The sequence below is a fragment of the Molossus molossus genome, unplaced genomic scaffold (genome assembly GCF_014108415.1).
Source record: "Molossus molossus isolate mMolMol1 unplaced genomic scaffold, mMolMol1.p scaffold_m16_p_12, whole genome shotgun sequence".
Taxonomy (NCBI): domain Eukaryota; kingdom Metazoa; phylum Chordata; class Mammalia; order Chiroptera; family Molossidae; genus Molossus; species Molossus molossus.
Window position 1 is genome coordinate 98,300,123 of NW_023425347.1, and position 25,229 is coordinate 98,325,351.

A 25,229-nucleotide genomic window follows, 5' to 3' on the forward strand; every position below is an offset into this window, starting at 1 on the left:
AGCTCTAATGCATTTAAATTGCAGTTTATAGAACGATGTTTTCTATGACATTGAGAGAAAGCAATTTGCAGACCAGTATGTACCAAATGATCTTATTTTTGTTTAAGAAATAAAGCACACAGATCTCTAGGGAGGGTGTGGGATACTTGAAAGGAATAGAAAACAGTAGGAAGGATACATGACAAACAGTTAACTTCTGAGCAATGGGTCGAAGAGAAGGCAGATAGGGGCTCTCACAATTTTCACTTTATAAATTTCTGTAGTCTGCATTTTTACTCTTTTTTTTTCCTCACCCGAGGACATTTTTCGATATTTTGTTCAGATAGAGTGAGAGGGAGAGAGAGAGAGAGAGAAACATCGACGTGAGAGCGACACATCGAGTGGTTGCCACCCACACGACCCAACCAGGGCTGGGGACAAACTGCAACCAAGGTACGTGCCCTTAACGGGAACCAAACCCGGGTCTCTCCAGACCGCAGGCCAACGCTCTAACGGCTGAGCCAAACCGGCCAGGGCTGTAGTCTGCATTTTTAAACAAGCATGTATTTCTTTTGGAATTAAAGGTAAGCACATAAGCCACTCCTTGTCCTCCTCATCCTCTTAAGTGCCCCCAAGCTCCAAAAGCGAGCAGAGGGCCAAGAATGGAGAACCTCTTTCTGGAGGAATTGGCCTTCTGATCAATTTCCACTGCATCTGAGAGACAGGCGCCTGTGGCCTCTTCTCCCTACTGCTCCCTGGGGGAATCCCAGTTTCCAGTCTCCTGGGATGGTCCTCAGTGCCACACAGAGCAGACCTCTGGCAGGATTTCCCTACTCTGCTGTCCCTGCCTTAGCAGGCTCACTCTGCCCTCCTGTGACCCTAGCTGCTCCCTAACCCCTGTGTCTACCTGGTCTCTCCAGCAGCAAGCTGGGAGGTGATCCATCCCAGGCCTATAGCAGGAAAGAAGGTGGGCTGGGAGGGGTGGAGTGGGATGGTAAGGGGGGAGGAGCTTCAGCCCTAGGGCCAGACCTTGGGTTCAGAGCCTAGCTTCTTTCACAGGCTTGTGACCCTGAGCAAATTACAGAACCTCTCCAAACCTGTCCCCTCATTCATAAAGTGGGGAATCAGTACCCACCTCACGGGGTAGTTGTGAGGTTTATTTATTTATTTTTGTTAATCCTCACCTGAGGATATTTCCCCCCCCCCCTCCATAGAGTGGAAGGGAGAGAAGAGACAGAGAGAGAGAGACAGAGAGAGAAACATCGATGTGAGAGAAACACAGCGACTGGTTGCCTCCTGGGACTGAGGATCGGACCTGCAACCCAGGTACATGCCCTTGACCGGGAATCCAACCCAAGACCCTTCAGTCCAGAGGACAACGCTCTAACTACTGAGTCAAACTGGCGAGGGCTAGTTGTGAGGTTTAAATTGCTCATATAAGTGCTCAAGAAATAGTAACCATTATTTCCCAGGCCATTCCTATGCTTTGTGCCTTGCATGTTATCTCATTTTTAAAGCAGTTGCTTCCCAGGGCGAAAGAACATTATTCTAGTGACACTTATGGAATACCCAGGCACTTTAGAGTCTGAAGAAAAAGCCCCAGGGCTGAGCTTTTACATTACAGAAAATGAGCATTTTAGGTTGGAAGTACTTTTCCTGGATGAAGTGAGTAGTGTAAACTGGCCACTAGATGTCAGCACTGAGCCACCCAATGGAATAAGGTGGGTGGGCCGCTGCTGGTGGTGGTAGGTAACCCCGAGTACTGACTTGCTCCTGGCTTAGTTCTAGGTGCCCATTTTATATTTCAGCTGCCCTCACCTCCCCTTTTTTATATGAGGGAGCAGGGTCACAGAGGTTAAAGAACTTTGCTGGAGGTAAAACTGCTAGGAAGTGGAAGAGCCCAGATTTGATTACGAGGAGCCTCTCTTGAGTCTCTGTTCTCACCGTAAATAAGGCAGACAGTTGTGGGTTTCCTGAATCCTCTTCGGCTGCATTAAATAGGGTACCATAAACATTCAGTTCAATAGCAGTCATCAGTTATTTTCCCTAAAATTGCACTGTAGAAATGTTGATTCAAAAATCAATCTCCTGCGAATTAAGATGACTATGAGGTGTCACCTCGCACCTGTCAGAATGGCCGCCATCAACAAATCTTCAAACAAGTGCTGGCGAGGGTGTGGAGAAAGGGGACTCTGGTACACTGCTGGTGGGAATGCAGACTGGTGCAGCCACTGTGGAAACCAATATGGTGTTTCCTCAAAAAATTAAAAATGGAACTGTCATTTGACCCAGTGATCCCACTTCTAGGAATATATCCTAAGAAGCCTGAAACACCAATCAGAAAGGAGATATGCACCCCTGTGTTCATAGCAGCACCATTTATAATTGCTAAGATCTGGAAACAGCCCAAGTGTCCATCAATAGATGGATGAGTGGATAAAAAAGCTTTGGTACACATACACAATAGAATACTATGCAGCTGTAGGGAAGAAAAATTTCTTATCCTTTGAGACAACATGGAGGGACCTGAAGAGTATTATGCTAAGCAAAATAAGCCAGTCAGAGAAAGACAAATATCACATGATCTCACTTATGTGTGGAATATAATGAACAAAATAAGCTGATGAACAAAATAGACTCAGAAACATGGATGTGACAAACCTCAGAAGAGGGGGGCGGGGCGGACAGAAGAGATAGATCACAGAACTTATACGCATGTATATATAACCAATGGACATAGACAACAATGCTGGGGGAGGGGGTGGGATCAGGAGGAGGTGTAAGTGGGGAAAAAAGGAGAAACATCTGTAACTAAAACTAATCTTTAAAAATCTAAAAAAGAAAGAAAGAAAGAAAAGGTTGAGATCCCCCCCCCCCAAAATCAATCTCCATCAGCTATTATATGTATTTTAAAACATATATTTGATTGCCTTGGCCGGTTTGGCTCAGCGGTTAGAGCGTCAGCCCGCAGACCAGAGAGACCCGGGTTCAGTTCCCACCAAGGACACGTACCTCAGTTGCAGTTTGTCCCCGGCCCTGGTTGGGGTCATGTGGGTGGCAAACAGTTGATGTGTCTCTCTGACATTGATGTTTCTCTCTCTCTCTCTCTCTTCCTCCTTCTCTCTCTCCCACTCTATCTGAAGATAAATGCAAAAATGTCCTTGGGTGAGGATAAAACAAAACAAACAGACAAAATATATATATATTGATTTTAGAGAGGGAAAGGGAGATAGAGAGACATCAATGAGAGAGAAACATCAATCAGCTATAGGAGGAGCCCACAGCTCGGGCATGTGCCCTGACCAGGGTTGCTTAACTAACTGAGCCACACAGGCCAGGGCTGTTATATGTATTTTATAAGCTCATGAGGTCAGGACTTTTGATTTTTCTCACGCATGGACAATGGTACCCAACGCAGTGCTTGACATATAGTACATACACAATAAAGATGCCGATGAGGACATGGATTGTACTCATTGATTAACTGTGCAGACTTTGGTACCAGATTTCCAGGGTTCAAATTCTAGTTCTTCTTCAGGAGCTATGTGACCTTGAACAGGTTACTTAATATCCATGTACTTCATCTGTGAATTGTGGAGCAGATAGTACCTACTTCAGAGGGTGGTATTAAATGAGTTAACTTAGAATGGTGCCTGGCATACATTGATAGCTACTATATTCTATTTTTTAAAATATATATATTTATCATCAGATAGAAAGGAGAGAGAGAGAGAGCGACAGAGTAACATCAACGTGATAGAGCCACATTGACTGGTTGCCTCCAGCACGACCCCACCAGGGCCGGGGACCAACCATAACCAAGGTACATGCCCTTGACCGGGAATCGACCCCGCGACTCATTGGTCTGCGGACCAGGACCGACGCTCTAACTGCTGAGTCAAACCGGCCAGGGCTTAAATAATTTTTTATTGATTTTAGAGAAAGGAAGGAAGAGGAAGGTGTAAACATCCACTAGAGAGAAACATCAACGTTGATTGGCTGCCCCCTGCACGCCCCCTGCTGGGGATCAAGCCTGAAAACCAGGCATGTACCCTGCCTGGGAGTTGACCTGGGACCTCTCAGTCCATGGGATGCTGCTCAGTCCACTGAGCCATACGGGCCAGGGTGCTCCTGTGTTCTTTTTTTTATCCTCACCCTAGGACATTTTCCCATTTTTCTGTTCAGATATAGTGGGAGGGAGAGAGAGAAAGAGAGAGAGAGAGAGAAACATTGACGTGAAGGGGACACATCGAGTGGTTGCCACTTGCACAACCTGGTGACATGAAAGGGACACATCGAGTGGCTGCCACCCACATGACCCAGCCAGGGCCGGGGACAAACTGCAACCGAGGTACGTGCCCTTAGCAGGAAACGAACCCGGGTCTCTCTGGACCACAGGCCGATGCTTTAACCGCTGAGCCAAACCGGCCAGGGCTCCTGTGTTCTTATATATGCCATTTATACTGTATGAGACCCTCAGGAAAACTCCTAAATAGGGCCAGCCTTCCCAACTTCCCCAAGTAACAAATTGATTTTTTCAAGGTTAGCATATGAGGCTGATTATATTTAAAAAACAAAACGGTATCTCCTGACCCACTGGCTCTTCCATCTAGAACCTTGCCACTCCACCATTGAGAGGTGGAGTCTAATCCTCCTCCCCTTGAATCTGGGGCTTATGATTGGCTCCTGATGTGATGAGGCTGAAACTGCTATGTGACATCCATGGCTAGGGCTTAAAAGGCAATGTCGTGTCCACATGCCTCGCTGGAAAGCGCCCCTTTGAGCCCTGAACCACCAGGTAGGAAGTTTGCTGAGCCTGAGGCCACCATGTGCTGAGGTAGCCTGAGGCCACGTGGCGCGGCCACTTGTACCTTTTCCAGCTGATCGTCGTCCTAGCTGAGGTCCCAGCCAACAGCCAGCATGCACCACCAGGTGAATGAAGAAGACAGACACCTCCAAGTGATCTGAGCCTCGAAGTCACCTCCAAGCTTTCAAGTCTTCCTAGCTAAGGCCCCGGACATTGTGGAACAGAGACGAGCCGTCTCCCCAACCTGCCATTCCAAAGTCCTAACCCACAGAATTAGGAGGAAAAAAAGGTGGTTATATTATGCCTCTGAGTGTGGTTATATGCTATTCAGTAGTAACCGGAACAGCAAATAAGATTACTGCATAGTAAATATATATACTAATATCTGTCATATACTGAACGTAGTCCACAGTTACGCGCCACTCGGTAACAGGGATACATTCTGAGAAGTGTGTTGTCAGGTGATTTTGTTGTTGTGCGAACATCATAGAGGCACTTACACAAACCCAGCTGGTACAGTGCATGGCACATCTAGGCCGCGTGGCATGCCACCTACGTACATGTGGTCTGGCATTGACCCCAACGTCGTCATGACGCGGTGCCTGACATTGGCCGCCTCCTGCATGCCCCCCACTGGGGACCAGGCCCACAACCTGGGCATGTACCCTGACCGGGAATCGAACCGGTGACCTCTTGGTGCAGGGGTCGACGCTCAACCACTGAGCCACACTGGCCAGGCGGGAGTTTTCTTATTGATCCGTCTTTCAAATAAGTCATGGCGTGAGAAATTCAAAAGGTATGAAGGCATATATAGTAAAAAAAAAAAAAAAAAGTGGTCCTGTCAAGGGCCTAGGCAGAGGACTGATACATTGATAAAAATAGCTTCCATTCATAGACAACAATGCGGTGGGGAGGGTGTCAGTGGGGGAAAAAGAAGAAACACCTGTAACCAAAATAAATAAAAACAAGCAGCTTCCATTGATTATGTCCTCCTGTGTATCAGAAACCGTGCAAAGCACTTTATGTAATTTCACTTACTGTCTCGACAACCCTGTTTTACAGGTGAAGAAATGGAAAGCAGGGGGCTTACATACCCCCACGGGGACAATGCCAGGAGACAGTAATTAGGATTCGAACTCGGTGTCTTCTTGCTAAAATAACCACTCCACGCTGCAGCGCCTCGCTGGGAGATCAGGGTCGCCTGCTGGCGCCAGAAACGCAGGTGTGCGGTGGCCCCAGGCCCAGAATCTGCTCCCAGCTGGCTCCCCCAGGAGTGGGGGGGGGTCATATTCACTTTGATTAGCTGAGGGGACCTCCTGACCTCCACTTGTCTTACCTACAGCTATTGTGCAGCACACAGGACGCCCCCCAGGAACCTCCTGAGGGCTGGTTTGCAAAGTCACGGCTGGGTGCCCCGAATAACATCTGGTTCCCGGCTCTCAGACATACCCCTGCTTCAGGGCAGACACACCCTCGAGGTAATGCTAATAACTGACACTTGCGTAGGTGCTTATCATGTGCACCTGGGGTCTAGTTTTACTGGGTGAACCCTCAAAATAGCCTTAAGGAGGCAGCAACCATTATTATCCCCATTTTACAAATGAGAAAACTGAGACCAGGGACAGCAGGTATTTTGCCCGAAGTCACACGGCTTCTAGGCAGAGGGGCTTGGATGTGAACCCGGTTCACCACTCACAGCTTCTGGGGTGAAAGCAGGGGCCGGAAGTTCTGGTTTGGCCCGATGACTGGGTCCATTTCTTTTTAATCCTCACCCGAGGATATTTTTGCATTTATCTTCAGATAGAGCAGAAGAGAGAGAAACATTAATGTGAGAGAGACACATCGAGTGGTTGCCACCCATACAACCCCAACCAGGGCTGGGGACAAACTGCATCCGAGGTACGTGCCCTCAGCATGAATCAAGCCTGGGACTCTCCGGTCCGTGGGCCAAGGCTCTAACTGCTGAGCCAAACCAGCCAGGGCTGGGCTGGGGCCTTTTTAAAAAAGTTTCTTTTATCCTCACCCGAGGACATTTTTCCGGTTTTTGTTCAGGTAAAGTGGGAGGGAGAGAGAGAGAGAAACATTGATGTGAAAGGGACACATCGAGTGGCTGCCACCTGCACGACCAACCAGGGCCGGGGACAAACTGCAACCGAGGTACATGCCCTTAGCGGGAACCGAACCCGGGTCTCTCTGGACCGCAGGCTCTAACCGCTGGGCCAGGGCTGGGGCCTTTTGACATCTGGTCCCCCATTTCTGTTCTCTTTGAAGGAACCCACTCTCTATTCTAGAAGCCCCAGAGCAAGTGGTCAATAGGTAACTCTGAGAAAACCTGTATTAGAGAATCCCGGATGGAGCAAGGGCTCGGCACCTCCTGAATTTGCAGTGAGTGGGAGGGGCAGCTCTAAGTATTCGCTGCCCAGACTGAGCTTAAAAAGTTGATAATTTAATGAAAAGGTTTGTCTCCCAGGTCAGCTCACCTGCCCCCTGCACTCTTCGGAAAGAGATCAGAGGTCAGACGAGAGACACTGGCTGTTAAAACACGGAAGCTCTCTGCCGTCGGTAGCTGCGCCTGTTAGGACTTCGGGAAGCACTCCAGGGAAGCTTCCTGGAGCCGAGCTGCTGGAGAACCCCCAGCACGTGGGCGCCAGGCCGTGCAACAGCATCAGTCAGCACACTGTCTTCTTATAAAAGGCAGTGAGGGTGCTCACAATCCCGCACCAGGGCGGGGCCCAGCTGAGACAGAGACAGGCACGGGAGAGAATGAGCCAGACCAAGCTGAGCCCATCATTTAAATGTAATTCTCTGAAATCTTTATTAGGAAATATCTAATATTAAAAAAGGCATAAAGAATGTTACAATGAACATCCATATACCCACTGCCCAACTTAAGAAAAACAATACAGCCCTGGCCGGTTTGGCTCAGCGGTTAGAGCGTCCCCCTGTGGTCCGGAGAGACCCGGGTTCGGTTCCCGCTAAGGGCGCGTACCTCGGTTGCAGCTTGTCCCCGGCCCTGGTTGGTTGTGAGGGTGGCGACCACTCGATGTGTCCCTTTCACATCGATGTTTCTCTCTCTCTCTGTTCCTCTCTCTCCCTTCCACTCTACCTGAACAAAGAATGGAAAAATGTCCTCGGGTGAGGATGATAAAAAAAAAAAAAAAAAAAAGAAAAACAATACATCCAAGTCCCCGGTAACCTCACCCCTTGACCACCTCATCCTCCCCTCCGGAGTTAGTCATTACCCTAACTTTGATGGTTCTTGCATTGTTCTGGAATTTAAAAAAAATGTTTCTATTGATTTTTTTAAAGACAGGAAGGGAGAGGAAGAGAAAGAAACATTGGTGGCAGAAGCATCAACAATGATCATGCCTCCTGCACGCCCCCTACTGGGGATGGAGCCTGTAACCCGGCGTGTGCCCTGACCAGGAATCCGGTCAGCGACCTCCTGGTGCACAGAGGACACTCAAACACTGAGCCACACCGGCCGGGCTGGAGTCTTTTAGAAAAGAAAACAGAGGAGACAAAGCTGGAAGGGAACGAACTTGATTCAAACACCATGAAACCGGTTGCAGGCCGTTCTGCCAACGGGGTACGGCTCGGAGTGGTGGAGGTGAGCGTATTTAAGAGTCTGGAGAAAAAGCTGAAATATAACGTAGCTTTTATTAAGTAGAGAAAAGGGAATTCAGCTGCACGATACTAAAGTCCCGGAGCAGAGTCCACGAGACCCGTCCACAGGGACGTGTGCACAGTGACGGCTTCAGGCGCTGCTCCTCCTGGAGCCGAGGCCAGGGCCGGTTCTCCCGGAGCTGCTCCACACGAAACCTGGGCTGACTTTTCGGGAGTCCCTCCTTGCGCTTTACTTGGAAAGATCTGAGCAGAGAGCAGGGCAAAGGGCGGTGTAAGCAGTGGTGTGGGGCAGAGAGAATGTCCCCGCCTGTGAGCCCTGGGGAGGCCGCCTGCTTAGGCGTTGTACGAGGACGACGACACGCTGCCCCCGTGGCCTGTCCAGTTGGTGTGGATGAACGTTCCCGGTTTGGTGAGGAGTTCGTAGGTGTGCGCCCCAAAGTAATCGCGCTGAGCCTGGAAAACGAGAAATGGGGTTGGCGAGGACCCTCGGGGACCCCAGCTGCACGTCGCCCACCTCCCCCAGCACTCACCTGGATCAGGTTGGCGGGCAGCATGTCGTGTCTGTACCCGTCGTAGAAGGACAGCGCCGTGGTGAAGCAGGGCATGGGGATGCCCGCCTGGACACCAGCACCGACGGCCCGCCGCCAGGAGTCCTGCGCGAGGAACACCCGGCCCCCCGTGAGCGCCCCGCTCACAGGACAGCTGGTCCCCAGATGCCCAAGCGAAGTCCACCGAGCAGAATCCCCGCCCCCTCCGGGCTACCCACCTGGCAGCTTTCGACAGCTGACTTAAAGAAGTCATCGAGGAGAAGGTTCTGGAGTCCTGGGTTCCGGTCAAAGGCGTCTTTTATCTTTCCCAGGAATACACTGAAACAAGCGAGAGGAGAGGTCAACGAATCCTTCTCGTTTTCTTCTTCTTTTCCCCTAAGTGTCTGATTCCGCAAATTCCAGAGCACACACAGATAATCCTTTATCCGGATATTCTCTGAGTGAAGGAAATCAGTGTCAATCTCCGATGACCCACAGTCCCAGTGCCAGGTCTGAAGGCAGGAGGAGGAACAGTCCTCCGAGTCCGGGAGTGTGACCCGAGCAGGGCAGAGGGCCGGCGGCCGGCTCAGCCTGTAGAGGTACCCGCTGCCCTTCTCGGCCGGAACGCCAGCTGCTCAGTGGAAACAGCCGAAGCCCGGGAGGGAGGCCGGGGGGCGCGGAAGCCTTCACAGAACTCCCTCAGAGGCACGGGGGGACAACCCGGGGAGAACCCTGCGGTACAGGGAGGAAGTGCCGTGAGCGTCTAAACCCGTCCCGTGGCCAGTGCACCCAGGAGGGCACGCAGGGCACCGGCTGTAGTGACACTGTTCACAGTGCCCCAGGGCCTCCGCTCTCCAGCCCGGCAGGTCCCTCCCGTCACTCACGTACCTTCTGATGATGCAGCCCCCCCTCCACATCAAGGCAATGCCACCATAGTTGAGGGTCCAGCCAAATTCAGTGGCTGCCTGTTTCAGCAGCATAAAGCCTTGAGCGTAAGAGATGATCTTGGAAGCATAGAGTGCCTGGAGGACGACACAGAGACTTATTAGAGCCGCCACCAGCGAAGTGACCACCAGCGACCACCAGTCCTACCCCCGGGCAGTGGGACCCCGGAAAGGACAAGCTGGAATTGCCGGACTCCACCTCCGCCCTGTGGCCTCAGTCCGTTCTCCCGAACAGCCCACTCCCGCTGCCTGAAGGGATGAACTGTGGCTGCGATCCGGACAGGCCCCACCTTTCGAATGTCCTCCAGGAATGATTTCTTGTCCCCTTTAAACTGGAACTTTTGAGGACCCTTCAGCTTTTTGCTAGCTTGAATCCTCTCGTCCTTCAGAGATGATAAGCATCGGGCAAAGACTGCTTCTCCTACATGGGGGAGGGAGGATGGTATATTGCCAAAGTTCACACACAAATCCAGAGGAAAAGAAGACACAAGCAGGGGAGGATGAGAGAGAAAGAAAGCAAGATTTTCAATTGTACTAAAGAGCTGAAAGTCTCAACCTTAGGCCACAGACTTTCACCTGGATCAGAAAGAACTTTTATAACAAACTCTAAACAGTCCAGCCGGTATGGTTGAGCTCAGTGGTTAAGCATCGACCCACGCACCAAGAGGTTGTCAGTTTGACTCCCGGGCAGGGCACATGCCCAGGTTGTGGGCCCGATCCCCAGTGGGGGGCATGCAGGAGGCGGCCAATCGATGTTCTCTCTCATCAATGTTTCTCCCTCTCTCTCCCTCTTTTTATCTTCACCTGAGGACATTTTTTTTGCATTTATCTTCAGCTAGAGCAGGAGGGAGAAAGGAAGGAAGAGAGAAACATCGATGTGAGAGACACATTGACTGGTTGCCACCCACACTACCCCAATGGGGGCCAGGGAAAAACTGCAACTGAGGTACGTGCCCTTAGCGGCAACTGAGCCCAGGACTCTCTGGTCCAAAGGCCGATGCTCTAACTGCTGAGCCAAACCAGCTAGGGCTCTCATTGATGTTTCTATCTCTCTCTCCCTCTCCCTTCCTCTCTCTCAAATCAATAAAGAAAAAAAAAATGAGTGCAGATTTCGGGGGGTGGGGGATTCTAAACAGTCAATTTGATAACTAAACCTCCAAGTCAATCTTTCAACATGAATACAGGTATTCAACCATGAAGATCAACATGAAATTCAAAGGAGAATTTTCAGGGACAAAGTGGTAAAACCACTATCATTACTCAGTTTTGGTCCATGAGTAAAATTTCAATTGCAAAGGCTTTAATTTTTTTTTCTTTATTGATTTGAGAGAGAGAGAGAAAAATATCCACTGGCTGCCTCCTACATGCCCCCCACTGGGGATTTGGCCCACAACCTGGGATGGTGCCCTGACCGGGAATCGAACCAGCGACTTCTTGGTGCATGGGCTGACACTCAACCACTGAGCCACACCGGCCAGGCAAGGGCTTTAATTTTTAAATGCTCACCGAAGACTCGATTTATTTTCTTTTGAAACATTTAACTACCCATCCATCTGAAATAACTATGACACTGAGAAGTAACACTGACAGACTCACCCTTCAGAAAGCTCTGTGTTCTAACCGTTACACAGGCCGACCTCAGACACTGCAGTTCGGTTCCAGGCCACCGCAGTTAGGCAAGTGGCACGATAAACAGCCCTAATCCTTTTGCTGGTGGAGGTCTTGCCTTCCCTCTGAAGGTGTGCCTGGAGTTTAATGTTCGGTGTGTCCATGGTTACTACCCGAGTTTCACAATGTTACTTCACTGGTATGAGAAACATTTCAGTGGAGATTGGTACCACCGTAGACGGAATGAGAAACATTTCGAAATAGTGCTTTAGCATAAGGCATTTGGAATCTTCCAACACTACCCCCTATAAAAGACTACTTGCTAACTGAGGATGCACTGTAGCCAGGACAAGGCGTGTCCTGTGTCCTAGCTTATCGCACCTGCAGCGCACACACAATGACCCAGCACTTGTGGGCGGAAGCTCTGTAAGATCTGGCGCAAGGGGGCACGTGTGGCGAAACCCTGCGGCGGCCAGGGCTGCTGGAGAGCTGGCGCCCCTCGTCCCGCAGGCAAGAGGGCGCCCATCCAGGGATGCACCCTGGCCTGCTTTCATCTGGTAGAAAGGGCACAGCCTCTCAAACGATGGACAAGCTGCTCCCAGTCACCGTCCCCTTGGTCCCCGCCTATGCTGTCACTCGGATGAGCTAGAAAGCAGCCAACTCAACTCCCTTTTACACGGAGCCAGACTAGGCAGCCGCCTTCCCTCCTGAACTGTGTCCGACCCCCACCCAGTTCAGGGTCACCCAGTTCAGTTCAGGGGGAGAAGTCGGGAAATCAAAAGGAGGGAGGAGGCCAGGGAGGGAAAGGCAGGCTGGCTTCCGGAGAACAGTTCTGACTGGTGCCCGGGGGCCTTCATTAGACACGAGGACCTTGGTTCAGTCTCCCTTTTCAAGCCTCCGGAAGTGTATCTATTTTATGTTAAAGAACCAAACTGTAGTTCTGTTAGTCCTCTTATCATCTGTTATTTCTGTTTTATTATTCCCTTCCCTGCACATCTTTTTGAGTTTGATGCTTCGCTCATTAATATAAGATTAAAAAAAAAAACATGGATGGGAAAGATATACACCTATTTTAGGATAGTTTTCTTCTAAAAGAAGGGGAAGGAACTTAGAAGAATATTAAAAGACTTGAAATGTATAGGTAATATTTTAATTTTTAAATATTCAGAAGGAAAACCTCAGCCAAAACTAATAAATGCTGAGTACACAAGCTTATGCTACTCTGTGAACTTTTACATAAAAAATTAGTCACTTGCTTGCCCATTAAAAAGATTTGGGTCACTGACTAAAATTAAATCACTAAAACAACCCCAAAGGTCGAATCGGAAGGCAGTGACTCCTGAACTTATCCCCAGCAACGACGACCGGGGAAAAGGGTCACAGAGAAGAGGCTCAAAAGCAGCCTCAGAGCCCTGGCCAGTTTGGCTCAGCGGTTGAGTGTCAGCCTGCGGACCAGAGAGTCCCAGGTTCAGTTCCCGCTAGGGGCATGTACCAAAAAAAAAAAAGAATGCCATTGAAAAGCAGCCTCAGCCTCCTGATACTGTGTCTGCGAAGAGCAGAGGACCCCGAGGTGGGCTTGGACGGATTCGCTAGTGAAAGACCTGGTCCTCAGCTGCCTCTACACCAATGTTCAGCAGGACATGGAGCCACCCGCAGGGAGGCGAGGTGCCCACGAAAGGCGCGTTACCGATGAGCGTGACGGGCATGCCGTACTCCAGGGCTGAGATGGCCGTCCACTTCCCCGTGCCCTTCTGCCCCGCACTGTCCCTGATCTTCGGCAGCAGGGGAGTGCCGTCGCTGTCTTTGAACTTGAGAATATTGGCTGTGATTTCGATCAGGAACGAGTCCAGCTCCGTCTTATTCCATTCCTCAAATGCCTAGGTGCGAGACGTGAGAAACAAGGGTTAGGCAGGGGACCCCCGCGACGGACCCCCGCTCCTCCCGTCAGTACTGACCCACGCTCAACCCGCGACACTCGAGGCTCACGAGCGCTCCACCAGCTGAGGCTGGCGCGACCAGGAGTCCACCGTCTCCTCACCTGGTTATGCCAACGTTCTGACCACCCCCGCTCCCCCACCTCGCTCAGGTGCCCGTACCTGCCACCTCCTCAGATGCCTGCCTTGCCTGCCCGACCTAGATCTACCTGCTACACCCGGGTCCTTTGCTCAGTAACCACTTTAATATTCTGTATTCAACCACTACTGTCCTCCCAGCTTCCTGAGGGCAGGGACTTTAACATCTCATTTCATTCTTTTTTTTTTTTAACTAGTTTTATTTTTATTGATTTTGAGGGGGAGAGAAAAACATTGATGTGAGAGGAAAACATCGACCAGCTGCCTCCTGCACGGCCCCTCCACCCCAGGATCGAGCCGGAACCTGGGCATGTGCCTGACTGGGAATCGAACCAGCAACCTTGTGATGCATGGGACAAGCTCAACCATCTGAGCCACACCCGCCAGGGCAGGACTTTGTTTTTGTTTTTTTTTTACTATTTTATCCCCAACATTCAGATGCCTGGCATACAGTAAAGCACTCGTGTACACACTGAATGAATATAGTAAACACTATGGGAACCAATCAAATATGAACACGAAGAGAAAAGCACTGTTTCTATGAAAACTAAGTTAGACTGTTTTGGAAAGAATAACGGCAAGTCAGTGAAACAAAGTAAGTGGGGATGACACAAACTTAAAGATTAGAAAACGACGTAAAATAACCTAGAATGACTCTGCACTGTGAACTTTAAATCACGTGCCACTTGAAGGAACCGAAACTAGAAATTCTGGATGAAAAGACCGACAGCTAGGATACTAATCGGCAGAGCCTCAGACTTGATTGGTGAACGGAATGTACCTTCCACTATTTTCAATTACAGTAGATGTTTACCTAGTTAAGGACGCTGAAGTATTTTGAGCAAAGACCGCTGCTGCCTGCAGTCTGCTCTGAAACGCACGGAAAACAAGCCCGAACTGACGGAGGAGGACAGACACTGGACAAAGCGAGTGCGGTCAGCATCCGCGGCGGCCGGGTGGTCTGTGGACGAGGGCTCTGTCCCTTGTCCCAGCTCTGTGGCCAGCACCGGACTGCGCCTCCCACGAGGGACAACGGGAGGGTCACAAGACATGCATGTAAAGTGACAGCGCCTGGCACGCAAGGAGGGTCACTGAACGGTGGGGAACTTCTGGCTTAGAGAGTGATCATATTTCGTGGTCCTATAACTGATGGCTTCCCTGCAATTAGGCGGCGTCCATGCAGGCCACCAGAACGACCGAAGGAAAATGAACGAGGGAGGCTTTGCTGTCCCTGCGGGGTGCCAGGGCCCGAGCTCACCTGCGCCATCTCGTTGTGCTCCATGCCCAGGATGTCCTTCATAAGGTGGTAAGCCTCACAGATCAGCTGCATGTCCCCGTACTCGATCCCATTGTGCACCATCTTCACAAAGTGCCCGGCTCCCTCTTCTCCCACCTGTTGGAGCCCAAGCACCCAGAGGCCATCAGACAGAGAACACGACAGAACGGCCCACATCCAATTCTCCAGCAAGACTCCCTCCCTCACAGAAAGTAACAAGCATGAGGCAAATGTTTATAGTATTTTTAAAATAAGAATCAAGCCCTGGCTGGTTTGGCTTAGCGGTTGGAGCATCGGACCGTGGACCAGAGTCGTGAGTTTGATTCCGTTCAAGGGCATGTACCTCGGTTGTAGTTCGATCCCCGGCCCTGGTCAAGGTTGTGTGGGAGGCAACCGATCAATGTGTCTCTCTTACATCGATGTATCTCTCTCCCTCTCCCCTTCCCACTCTATCTGAAGATAAATGGAAAAAATATCCTCAGGTAAGGATTTAAAAAAAAGACTCAATATACAGCAACTCAATGCAAGCTTCAATCCAAGCCCAGTGTTATTTTAAACTAATTCCACATCCACTCCTCCACACGTTTTCAAAACTCCCAAATTCACAGAAAGTACCTAAAGCTCTTTAGCCTACATTTCCGTTCTTTCTCAGTTATTAAAAGCAACTCACTCCCCGCTCCCAGTAAGAGAAGCCGTTCTTTTCCTGAGGTTAGCCCTCCACACTAAGCGGGCTGGCTGAACCACCTGTACTTTGAAAGACTGTGAAGGCACTGGGGCTGTTTCCAAGGGCTTCTGAGAGGTGAAAACGACCTTGGCTCCCACGCCTGGCCCTCGACCTTCTAAGCGCAGAAAGGTATTCTTGCCAAGGTCTCACAGTTGACAAGATACTGATTTTATAACGAAGTCAGGAAGGTGTATAAAATCACAATACAGTTTATGAACTTGTGATGAGATATTTAACCATGGATCTTAGCGGTTGCAAGTATCCGTCGATCAACACGTTCTGTCCCTACGGACAAGCTACTGGGAAGCCCCACTATCTGGAAATTTAGTGGGCAAGGACTCAGAACAAAGGGGTGACGGGCCAAACATTCAACGGACCAGCCTCTGCAGTCCATGATGGGGACACCTGCAGGGGGATCAGATGCCCGGATGGCCGATCAGTCTCCCTCCTGGCAGTCACTGCTTAGATCGACACTACGAACGTTGGCATCAGAGACCTCCTGTGTCTGTTTCCACTGCTGACCAACCCCCTCTGATTTTGACACTTTCTGTGGCCATGAAGTAACATGGTCAATAACATCTTACTCCATCCCATTCTTCCTGTAACTTCAAAATGAACGAAAGGGTCCCTGCTTTTTGTATGAAACTAGTTTTTGTTTTTGTTTTTGGTACATGCTCCTAGCGGCAACCAAACCCGGGGCTCTCTGGTCCGCAGGCCAATGCTCCAACCGCTGAGCCAAACTGGCCAGGGCATGAAACCAGTTTTTCAATACCCTGAGACTAAGCCGTAAAGCTAGGGAACGTCGATCTGACTGGATCAAGATATGTCAAGGCCAGTCCTGTCTTTCTTCCTCCTAACTGTGTGTAAAAAACAGTCCCCGTCACTGTACTTTCATTGCAAGTACTCACTCCACTGTCGGGGAACGATGACGCCCCCTCCCGTCCTTCATACCGATGAGAACACTAGCCGATGCCCTGAATCACAGCCCTGGCCTCTCCAGCCCACAGCGGGAAATGACGGCATCCGAGGACCACTGGTTACGAAGTAAGGACGTCACCAGGCACTGGCAGCCCAGGCGGGAGCGTCCCTCGCCCCGCATACGCCTCAGTCCGTTTCACCTCCACCTCTTACCACGTATAAAGTAAGCCTGATATGGACACAGCACGTGTAAGTGCTGGTATTACATGAAAGGGGATTAGGAGCTACAGAGATCTTGGAGATCATCCAGTCCAACCCCGCATTTTACAGGTGAGAACACTGAATCCAGGTAGGGACGCGACTTGTCTACTGTCACCCAGTCAGTTAATGGGGCGCCAGAACGACGGCCTGGGTCTCCCGAGCCTAGTGCTGTTCCATCCTCGGTCTGGACAGAGGCTGCACAGGGACAGCATTTGCTTTAACGGGAACAGAGTACAGGAAGGAGGGGCACGTGTGCATGAGCCCAGGCCCGGCACGGCCACCCTGCGGCCTACTTTCAAGCACAGAAACCTCCAAGGCCAGCAAACCCCACCTCTGATTTTGACAGTTTCCTCAGCCATGATGACACATAGCTAAAAACCTTACTTCACCCCATCTTTCCTGTTCCTTTTTCTGTTGTTGTTGTTGTTAATCCTCACCCAAGGATATTTCTTCCACTGATCTTTTGTAGAGAGTGGAAAGGAAGGAGGTAGGGAGGGGGTCGGGGGAGAGAGAGACATTAGTATAGAGACACATCGACTGGCTGCCTCCCGCGATCTCCCTGAGGCCGGATGGAACCTACAACCCAGGCACATGCCCGACCGGGGATTGAACCCGAGATCCTTCAGTACCCAGGCTGATGCTCCATCCACCGAGCCACCAGCCAGGGCCTTCCTGTTCCTGTTTTGGGAGTCCATCTTTTAGGAGCTGTGAGGAGGGCCGCTTTTAATACCCCGTCAAGGTGACGAACAGCACATTCAGATACAAGGACGTGAGCGACAGCTCAGGCCAGGACTGAGGCTGCGTGGCACAAAGCCACCGCTGGGACCCAGGTGGCCCCGCCTGGCCACGCCCGTGCCCGTGTTGCCGACCGGTCAGGAGAGGAGCCCGGCACTTGCCCAGTCGCAGCACGGCTCTCCGGTCCCGACTTTGGCAGCGATGCCCTGGAAGACCGTCTTGATGTGGGGCCTGCGGAGAGAGCGCGTGGGTCAGCGGCTGGGGCCTCGGCGAAACACTCCAGGACGCCCCGCACCCCAGTGCTCGCTCTCTCGAATGGGCAGCGGAAGCACCCAGGAAAAAGTAATGAAGTGGCCCTGGCCGGTTTGCTCAGTGGTTAGAGCGTCGGCCTGCGGTCCAGAGAGACCCAGGTTCGGTTCCCACCAGGGCATGTGCCTTGGTTGCAGTTTGTCCCCGGCCCTGGTTGGGTCGTGTGGGTGGCAACCACTCGATGTGTCCCTTTCACATCGATGTTTCTCTCTCTCTCTCTCTCTCTCTCTCCTTCCCACTCTCCCTCCCACTCTATCTGAACAAAAATGAAAAAATGTCCTCGGGTGAGGATAAAAAACAGCAGCGAAGTGCCCAGCGCTCCAGGTGAACGAGGCAGGCGCTGCAGACTGACTTGAGACCAAAAGGCTGGGCGGCAGCATGGTCAGAGCCCGGAGGACTCTCCATCGCCGCAGAGGCTGTGGCTCCCGCAGAGCCCCACGAGTCCCCGCTGTCAGGCAGGACACACGTCACCAGGCCCACAGGGCCCTGCGGCATTCCCAGAACAGCACGGCGCCCCCAGGAGGATGGGACCCCTTCCTGTTCTCCCCACTAGTGACCCACAGATGGCTTCAGTTCTGGGTAAAGACAAAACCTGGCAGGGTGGCAAAGATAACGCAACGCTCAGGACGAGGGAGCCAGGCAGCTGCACCCTAATCCTTAGTCCTTCACTGAACTTCTCCTGTCGGTCAACGGCCCTTCTACCTCGGCCAGACCCCGTGACCCGGAGCACCGGCGCGTCTGTCAGCCCACTGGGCACTACCCCAAGGGACGTGTTCTTAAGCTTTTGAGAGGCAGGAAGGCCTCTGCTTCCAGATTCAACATATGGAAGAGAAGCCCAGATTCACTCCGCAGGGAGGTGCTTTAAACAGAAACCTTCCCCAAGCTCTGGCCGGTTTGGCTCAGCGGTTTGCATCGGCCCGCGGACCAAGGAGTCGTGAGTTCAATTCCGGTCAAGGGTCAAGGCAGCTCGGTCTCCGGCCCTGGTCAGGGTCATGCAGGAGGCAACCAATCGCTGTGTCTCTCTCACATCCATGTCCCTCTCTCTCTCCGTCCCCTCCCACTCTATCTGAGATAAATGGAAAGCTATCCTCGGGTGAGGGTTAAAAAAAAAAATCACAGTAAGGCCCTCCTTACTTTAATGCCTAATGTAATTGCAGAATACTCGGAAGTCAAACTCATTCAGAAAAGGGTACCTTTCCACGTGTCCCTCAGAGGGACCCTTCCTTTTCTACTTCTCCCTGCCGCCCAGGCCGCTGCGGGCGTTCCTGTTCTGCAGTCTCAGCCGCCGGGCCGCGGTCCAAGTCCCGTCTGGAAGCTCCTCGCAGCCTTCCACTTGGCCTCCCACCTTCCACGGCCCGTCTCTTCCATCCCGAGCACCCCCGTGGCCGCCCCTCCTCTCGTTCACAGCGGTGAACAGTATGGAAGCTGGTTTTCCCAAGTCAAATACCGCCCCCTTCATTCCCAGGGACATTAAGGCCCCGCCAGATTTTCCCATCACTCGCCGTTACTAAGTTATTTTGGGAGCGTGCAGTTAGAGGCAGACCGGACTTCTAAATCCGGACAGTGCGCAGGACATCGTCTAAGCTGCTTCCTCGGGGCCTCCAGCCCCTTAGGCCTACCCAGAACTCCCATGACCCGTCTTGGCGAGAATACGGGGGGAAGCAAAGGAGGGATGTGCACATATATTATGTCAAAGCAACAAAAGGTACGGACAAGCTACTTCCAGCCTCCCCCATCGTCAGCACTGTCCCACAGAGGACACCGAGTGGCCGAGTGCTCAGGGCTCACGCACTCTGTGTTCACGCTCCCTTGTGTTAAATGCGGGTGGCACGTCTGCTACTCACCAGGCTTCTTTGTTCCCTCCGGGCATAAGCGACGGGCCATACCGGGCCCCGTCCTCTCCACCACTAACGCCGCTGCCCACAAACAAGATGCCCTTGGCCTTGAGGTCTTGGCAGCGTCTCTGCGCGAGAGGAAAGGAACTCCGTCACGCTTCCTTGAGGTACCTGTCTCCCCCTGAAGGACGGGGTGACAGGATGCAGAGCCAACATGAGTCACGAAATGACCAGGGCCCATGAATAACCTGGTCATGAAAGAAATGTGATTCCCCTCCCTTTGGGAGCTAAAGAAAATCCACGGAAGTTGAAGAGAGCTACCCTGTCCCCAAAGGGCGTCATTATGCCCAACACACACTCTCATGTTCCTGGAAAGGACCTTGTGCGATTAGCCTTGGTCAAGAGCTACTTTAATGCCAGGGCGACTGGCCGCGGCTCAGACTCGAGGCTGTGCGGGGACCTCTCCCAGCAGGAGAGCATCCACGCCTGGGCCTCAGCCACGCTGCACGCGGACGGCACGAGCGTCGGTGGGAGAGGAGGGAAGCCAGCCACAAACTCTCAGCCCGCGCATCCAAGCAGCAGTCACTTGAGTTACACGTGCGACCGATGAGAACCTCCTCCATCAAGCACACCGGAGCGGAACAAAGGCTGAGAATGACCACACCAACCCCCACGCCAGCATCACGGAAGGACAGACCGCTCTTCTGTCACACGTGCAATGCTAATACTTTCCCCAGCGTGTTCTCAGAACCTGGGAGAATGTGGACTGAAGAATACTCACCGTCGTATCCCTGTACTCAGAATTTCCCCCATCAATGATGATGTCACCAGCATCCAACAACGGTACCTGTAACCAGACACCAGCATCAAGGTGGACCACACACAGGAAAGACAAAGATAACAAAATACACCTTCGCCAATTACAACAAACAAGAATTCATCCAAATACACATGATCTAAAAGTATACATTATGTAATTCTCAATAATCCTCTCCCTGGCTAGAGCTAGACCCAATCTCAAAGCTGAGGGCTAGCAAACCCAGCCAGAACTCTCCACAAACGGAAATAATCTTTTTGCCACTCTCCTGCCCCTTCTGCCTGCAGCTCCTCATGGGCAGCTGGGCAGCCTGACACACATGCTGGCTAAGTCCTGCATCAAGGTTCTTCCTTTCAAGGTCACTTTCGTCTTAAAAATGGTAACACTGGTTACAAATTCCTCTCCCTGCAGAAACAACCCAGCGTTAGCTCCAGAGCAGGAATGCCGTCCCCTGCCTTTGTTTATTGTCACTACATTTCCCACGGGACATTTCTTCCCAACGGCACAGGCCCTGGTTTGCTTAGCACTATGACGGCAGAACTGTTTTTCAGTATCCAGATTTCCACTAGTTCCCCTTCATCCATGTGCGTTTTGCCTGAGGGAAAAGCGCCCCAAGGCTGCAGGACACAGCAGTGAGGTTGTCTCCGATTGTTGGGGGAGAGGAAAACCCTCCCAGCGAACACAGGCTGCTCTTTCCCAGAGGTGGGCTGAAGGAGGGGCCTAGAGGCCTCCCAGAAACAGCTTCCAGGAACAGTGCTTCGACCACAAGCTGCCGCTGTCTCCCTCGGCAGCTCCTCTGCCAAAGCCATCCCGGTGAGAGCGTGGCCGGCAGGCCTTCGGTGGGGACACGGTGGGGAACGAATGGACAGCAACGAGCGTGAGATGACTGTGAAGACCACTCACGGGAAAGGGCCCACTATCCCCTAATCCCGGGTGGGGAAAAGCCTCAATGAGGCATCAGACTACAATGTGTTAAAGAAGCAGGTGTAGGCCCAGCCGGTGTGGCTCAGTGGTTGAGCAACGACCCATGCACCAAGAGGTGGCCGGTTCGATTCCCAGTCAGGGGCATGCAGGGGGTGGCCAATCACTGTTCTCTCTCATCGATGTCTCCATCTCTCTCCCTCTCCCTTCCTCGCTCTCTAAAAAAAAAAAAAAAAAAAATAAGAACCAGGCGTAGCACCTACGTGAAACCCACTCCACCTCAGCTGATGACCTGGGACCAAAACGACAGCCGAGGCCTGCCTCCCAGCCCTCCGGGGAACTCAGCACGAGGCACACCCACCCACCTGCCCCAGCACGGCCACCAGTCATATGTGTATTTGTTTTCCTCCAAAAGACACACTTCCTAAAGCCAACAAATGCTTTGGTACAAAAATAAGTACCCAATGTGCAGTTCCTAGGATTCTCTAAGGGGATCTCTTGTCACTTACATTAAACTATACAACGATTTGGGAATTGTTGCTTTAGCAGGTGTGGGAAACCTTTTTCTGTCAAGGGCCATTTGGATGTTTATGACGTCATTCACGGGCCACACAAAATTATCAACTTAAAAATTAGTCTGCTACCTTGGCCGGTTTTGCTCAGTGGTTAGAGCATGGGCCTGCGGTCCAGAGAGACCTGAGTTCGGTTCCCGCTAAGGGCACGTACCTTGGTTGCAGTTTGGCCCCGGCCCTGGTTGGATTGTGCGGGTGGCAGCCACTCGATGTGTCCCTTTCATGTGGATGTTTCTTTCTCTCTCTGTCTCTCCCTCCCACTCTATCTGAACAAAAAATGGAAAAATGACCTCGGGTGAGGATAAAAAAAAATAAGTCTGCTATATTTGCTTAGGCTAATTTGGGGAGGCATGTGACGTTAGCCGGTATTGATTTCGAGGGCCTTATAGACCTGCAAGCCGGATGTTCCCCACTCCTGCTTTACAGGAACACCGAGAAAAATGAAATCTATTTCTAAATTTGCACACTGAGCTTATTAGTGAATAGCACTAAACATTCATACTATACAATCAAAACTAGGTTTTTTCTGAATGTCAAAGGTTGAGACTAAGATTACCATAGTCATGTATCGCCTAACATTTTGGTCAACGACAGACCACATATACCATGATCGTCCTGTAAGATTATAAAGGAGCTGAATAAACCCTATTGCCTACTGATGTTATAGGCATTTTGATCATAGCACAACTCATTAAATCACGTGTTTGTGCAGACACTGGTATAAACAAATTTGTGCTGCCAGTCATATAAAAGTACAGCACATACAATTTTGTACAGTATAAAGTTGATGATAATAAATGACTATGTTACTGGATTGCATATTTACTATACCATACTATTTATTACTGTACTCTTCCTACTCATTAAAAAAGAAGCTTGCTGTAAAAAAGTATGCCGTGTTACACGCCTCATGTAACACGCTCATGCATCTAGCTTCTCTTGATCACAGCCATTTGCTCTTGAGCTTGATTTAATCTCTTGTTGTTTTGTACAGTAACATTCTATAGACTTATAGCCCAGGAGCAACAGGCTCGATCATACAGCACAGGTGTGTAGTAGGCTCCACCAACCAGATTTGTGATGTTTGCACGATGAATTGCCTAACAGTGCCTTTCTCAGAATGTACCCCCATCATTAAGCAGCAGATGACTGTATTGTTTCTACTCTCGTTAATGAATTCTTATCGGAATGTCTCTTGTCCTCAGAATTTTGTAATTATTACCACCTGAGGATATGTTGTTACTTAATTAGTGCCAATTAAGTTAGCCAACACCAAGATATTTAAGCAATTGTTTTGTAAGAACTGAGCAGTTCATATCCAGAAACTGAAGTGGTGGGTGAGTGGGAAGGGGGAAGGGGGACAGGGAAATCTCTTAAGTGAAATCACTAAAGGAAAGAATGAGAAAAGTTCTGTAGCAGCAGCTGGGAGCAGAGCTGGCCTCACCAATTTTTCAATGAAATCATCAACAGCTTGACCAGCCTTCACGAGCAGTATGATCCGCCGAGGCTTCTTCAGCTTGGAGACCATCTCCTCCAAGGAGTGAGCGCCTATCACTTTGGTTCCCTTTGCCTCATTGGCCAAGAACTCATCAACTTTGGAGACTGTCCTATTGAAAGCACAGACCTACAAGGGCAAAAAGCTGATTAGGAGATGTAGGGCATACAAGACCTTCAGACTGTGGACTAAGAGACAATGAAATTTCTACTCAGCCCAAGGTTTTGGGGAGGTTGGACCCTGCCCTTTGCCTTTCTCCACCCAAGCGCTGATTGCTCACTGGAATGTTAATCTTAGTGGATGAGACAGAATACAGGGTAGGGCAAAAATAGGTTTACCGTTGTCCCTATGGAAAGTAATACAATAATTAGTAATACAAGAACAAACTGTGTTTTTCGTACTCACAACAGCACACATACTTTTGCCCCACCTATATAAGCAAAAGTCAACTACCCATGTCTTACCAAGCTGGTCAGAATGCAAATACAGGAATTAGCTGTTTCCAGACTAACACCCTTTGTCGCTGATGATCCTTGTATCTAAGCCTGTTTAATACTCACACCTAAACTTTTCACTATCCCCAGACCTCCTTAGACGATAAAGTTAGAGTTCTACATACCCAGCAAGATTTCTCAAGACACTGATAGGTTTCTTTAGGTCACAAACCTTACAGAACTGACAGATACATTTAGCAGGACTCTTCTTCCTCAGAGAACTGTGATATTAGCCCTCCCACACCCACATGTCAAGTGGTGCTTCTCCCTCCTTTACAAAACTGTCAGAAGCACCCACAGAGCATAGGTACCCTCCAGGTTATATGGGACCTTTGAAATCAGCAAATCGGCAGCACTGGGGCTAAGGCACACCAAGAACCCATAAGTGTCCCTTGTGACTTACCACAAAGCCGTGGTCATTCATGTTCAAAATTAAGTTCTGGCCCATGACAGCCAGTCCAATCAGTGCAATATCAGCTCTGAAAGACCAGAAAAGGGAACAAAGGGAAATGTGTCATCTCCACTTAATCCACTCCAACTCAGGGACCCAGTTTTCCAGCGTTGGCTACGATAAATAACTTGTCTTAACGTCTCTGGCCCCCTACTCCCTTCTACACGTTAGAACCCCGGCACGCCACCTTCCTTGAAACTACCGGCAGACCTCCCCCGACTCCAGCTCTGCAAGGGGCCTCAAGCCCTCTCGGGATCCGCTGAACAGGCACGCAGGAGGATCTCCCAGCGTGCAAGCTCTAGTCTATCAGGAAATGACTGTTCCAGGGTCCCCGTCTCCCACAGAGGGAAGAACCCCTGCAGGCGGAGCCGCGGCCGTGCAGCCCCCTCCCCTCCGGATCGGGCCCTGCTTTCCCTTGGCCATGCCTGCCCCCGACCCCGGGCCCCTTCTAGCAATGGGATCCTCCCGGCGCCTGCGCGTTGCGAGGAGCAGAGGGCTGGGTCCCAGGGAAATGCGAGGCTGCAGGGCAGGCTCCGGATCCGGGGAGTTCGGGGGCCCGAGCGGGAGGAAGCTGAGACCCCGGAGGCCCGGGGCTCTGGGCGCCACGAGGCAGGGCTCAGGCGACCCCGGTGCCGAGGCGACGTCGGGGGCGGCTCCGCCCTTCGAGCCGACTCGGAAAGTTCCCCGGCCGCCGCGGGCCGTCACTCACTGAGCCATGGCGACGGCGGCGGCGGACCCGGCTGGAGCGCAGAGCGGAGAGGAGGGGACGCAGGCACCAGCGACCCAGGTTGAATGGGGCTGTGGCCTGCCTCCCGAGGCCCTGGCCGGGTCTTTCCGGCACTAGCCAATCGGAAGGA

At 51.2% G+C, this 25,229-nt stretch overlaps 1 protein-coding gene and 1 non-coding gene across 2 annotated transcripts; both read right to left on the reverse strand.

Moving 5' to 3' along the window:
* Positions 1-8,427: 8,427 nt before the first annotated feature.
* Positions 8,428-25,174, reverse strand: PGD (phosphogluconate dehydrogenase). Its single transcript, XM_036255573.1, has 13 exons — positions 25,082-25,174; positions 24,325-24,400; positions 23,377-23,556; positions 20,404-20,469; positions 19,632-19,750; positions 17,640-17,709; positions 14,823-14,957; positions 13,180-13,369; positions 10,175-10,305; positions 9,829-9,962; positions 9,180-9,279; positions 8,944-9,066; positions 8,428-8,866 (listed from the first exon to the last, which is right to left on the reverse strand). Exons 1-13 carry the CDS (start codon positions 25,087-25,089, stop codon positions 8,747-8,749), a joined length of 1,452 nt encoding a protein of 483 aa, XP_036111466.1. The 5' UTR covers positions 25,090-25,174; the 3' UTR covers positions 8,428-8,746.
* LOC118627429 lies at positions 9,339-9,480 on the reverse strand. Its single transcript, XR_004959171.1, has one exon. It is a non-coding gene; the product is annotated as a small nucleolar RNA SNORA79 (small nucleolar RNA).
* Positions 25,175-25,229: the final 55 nt, after the last annotated feature.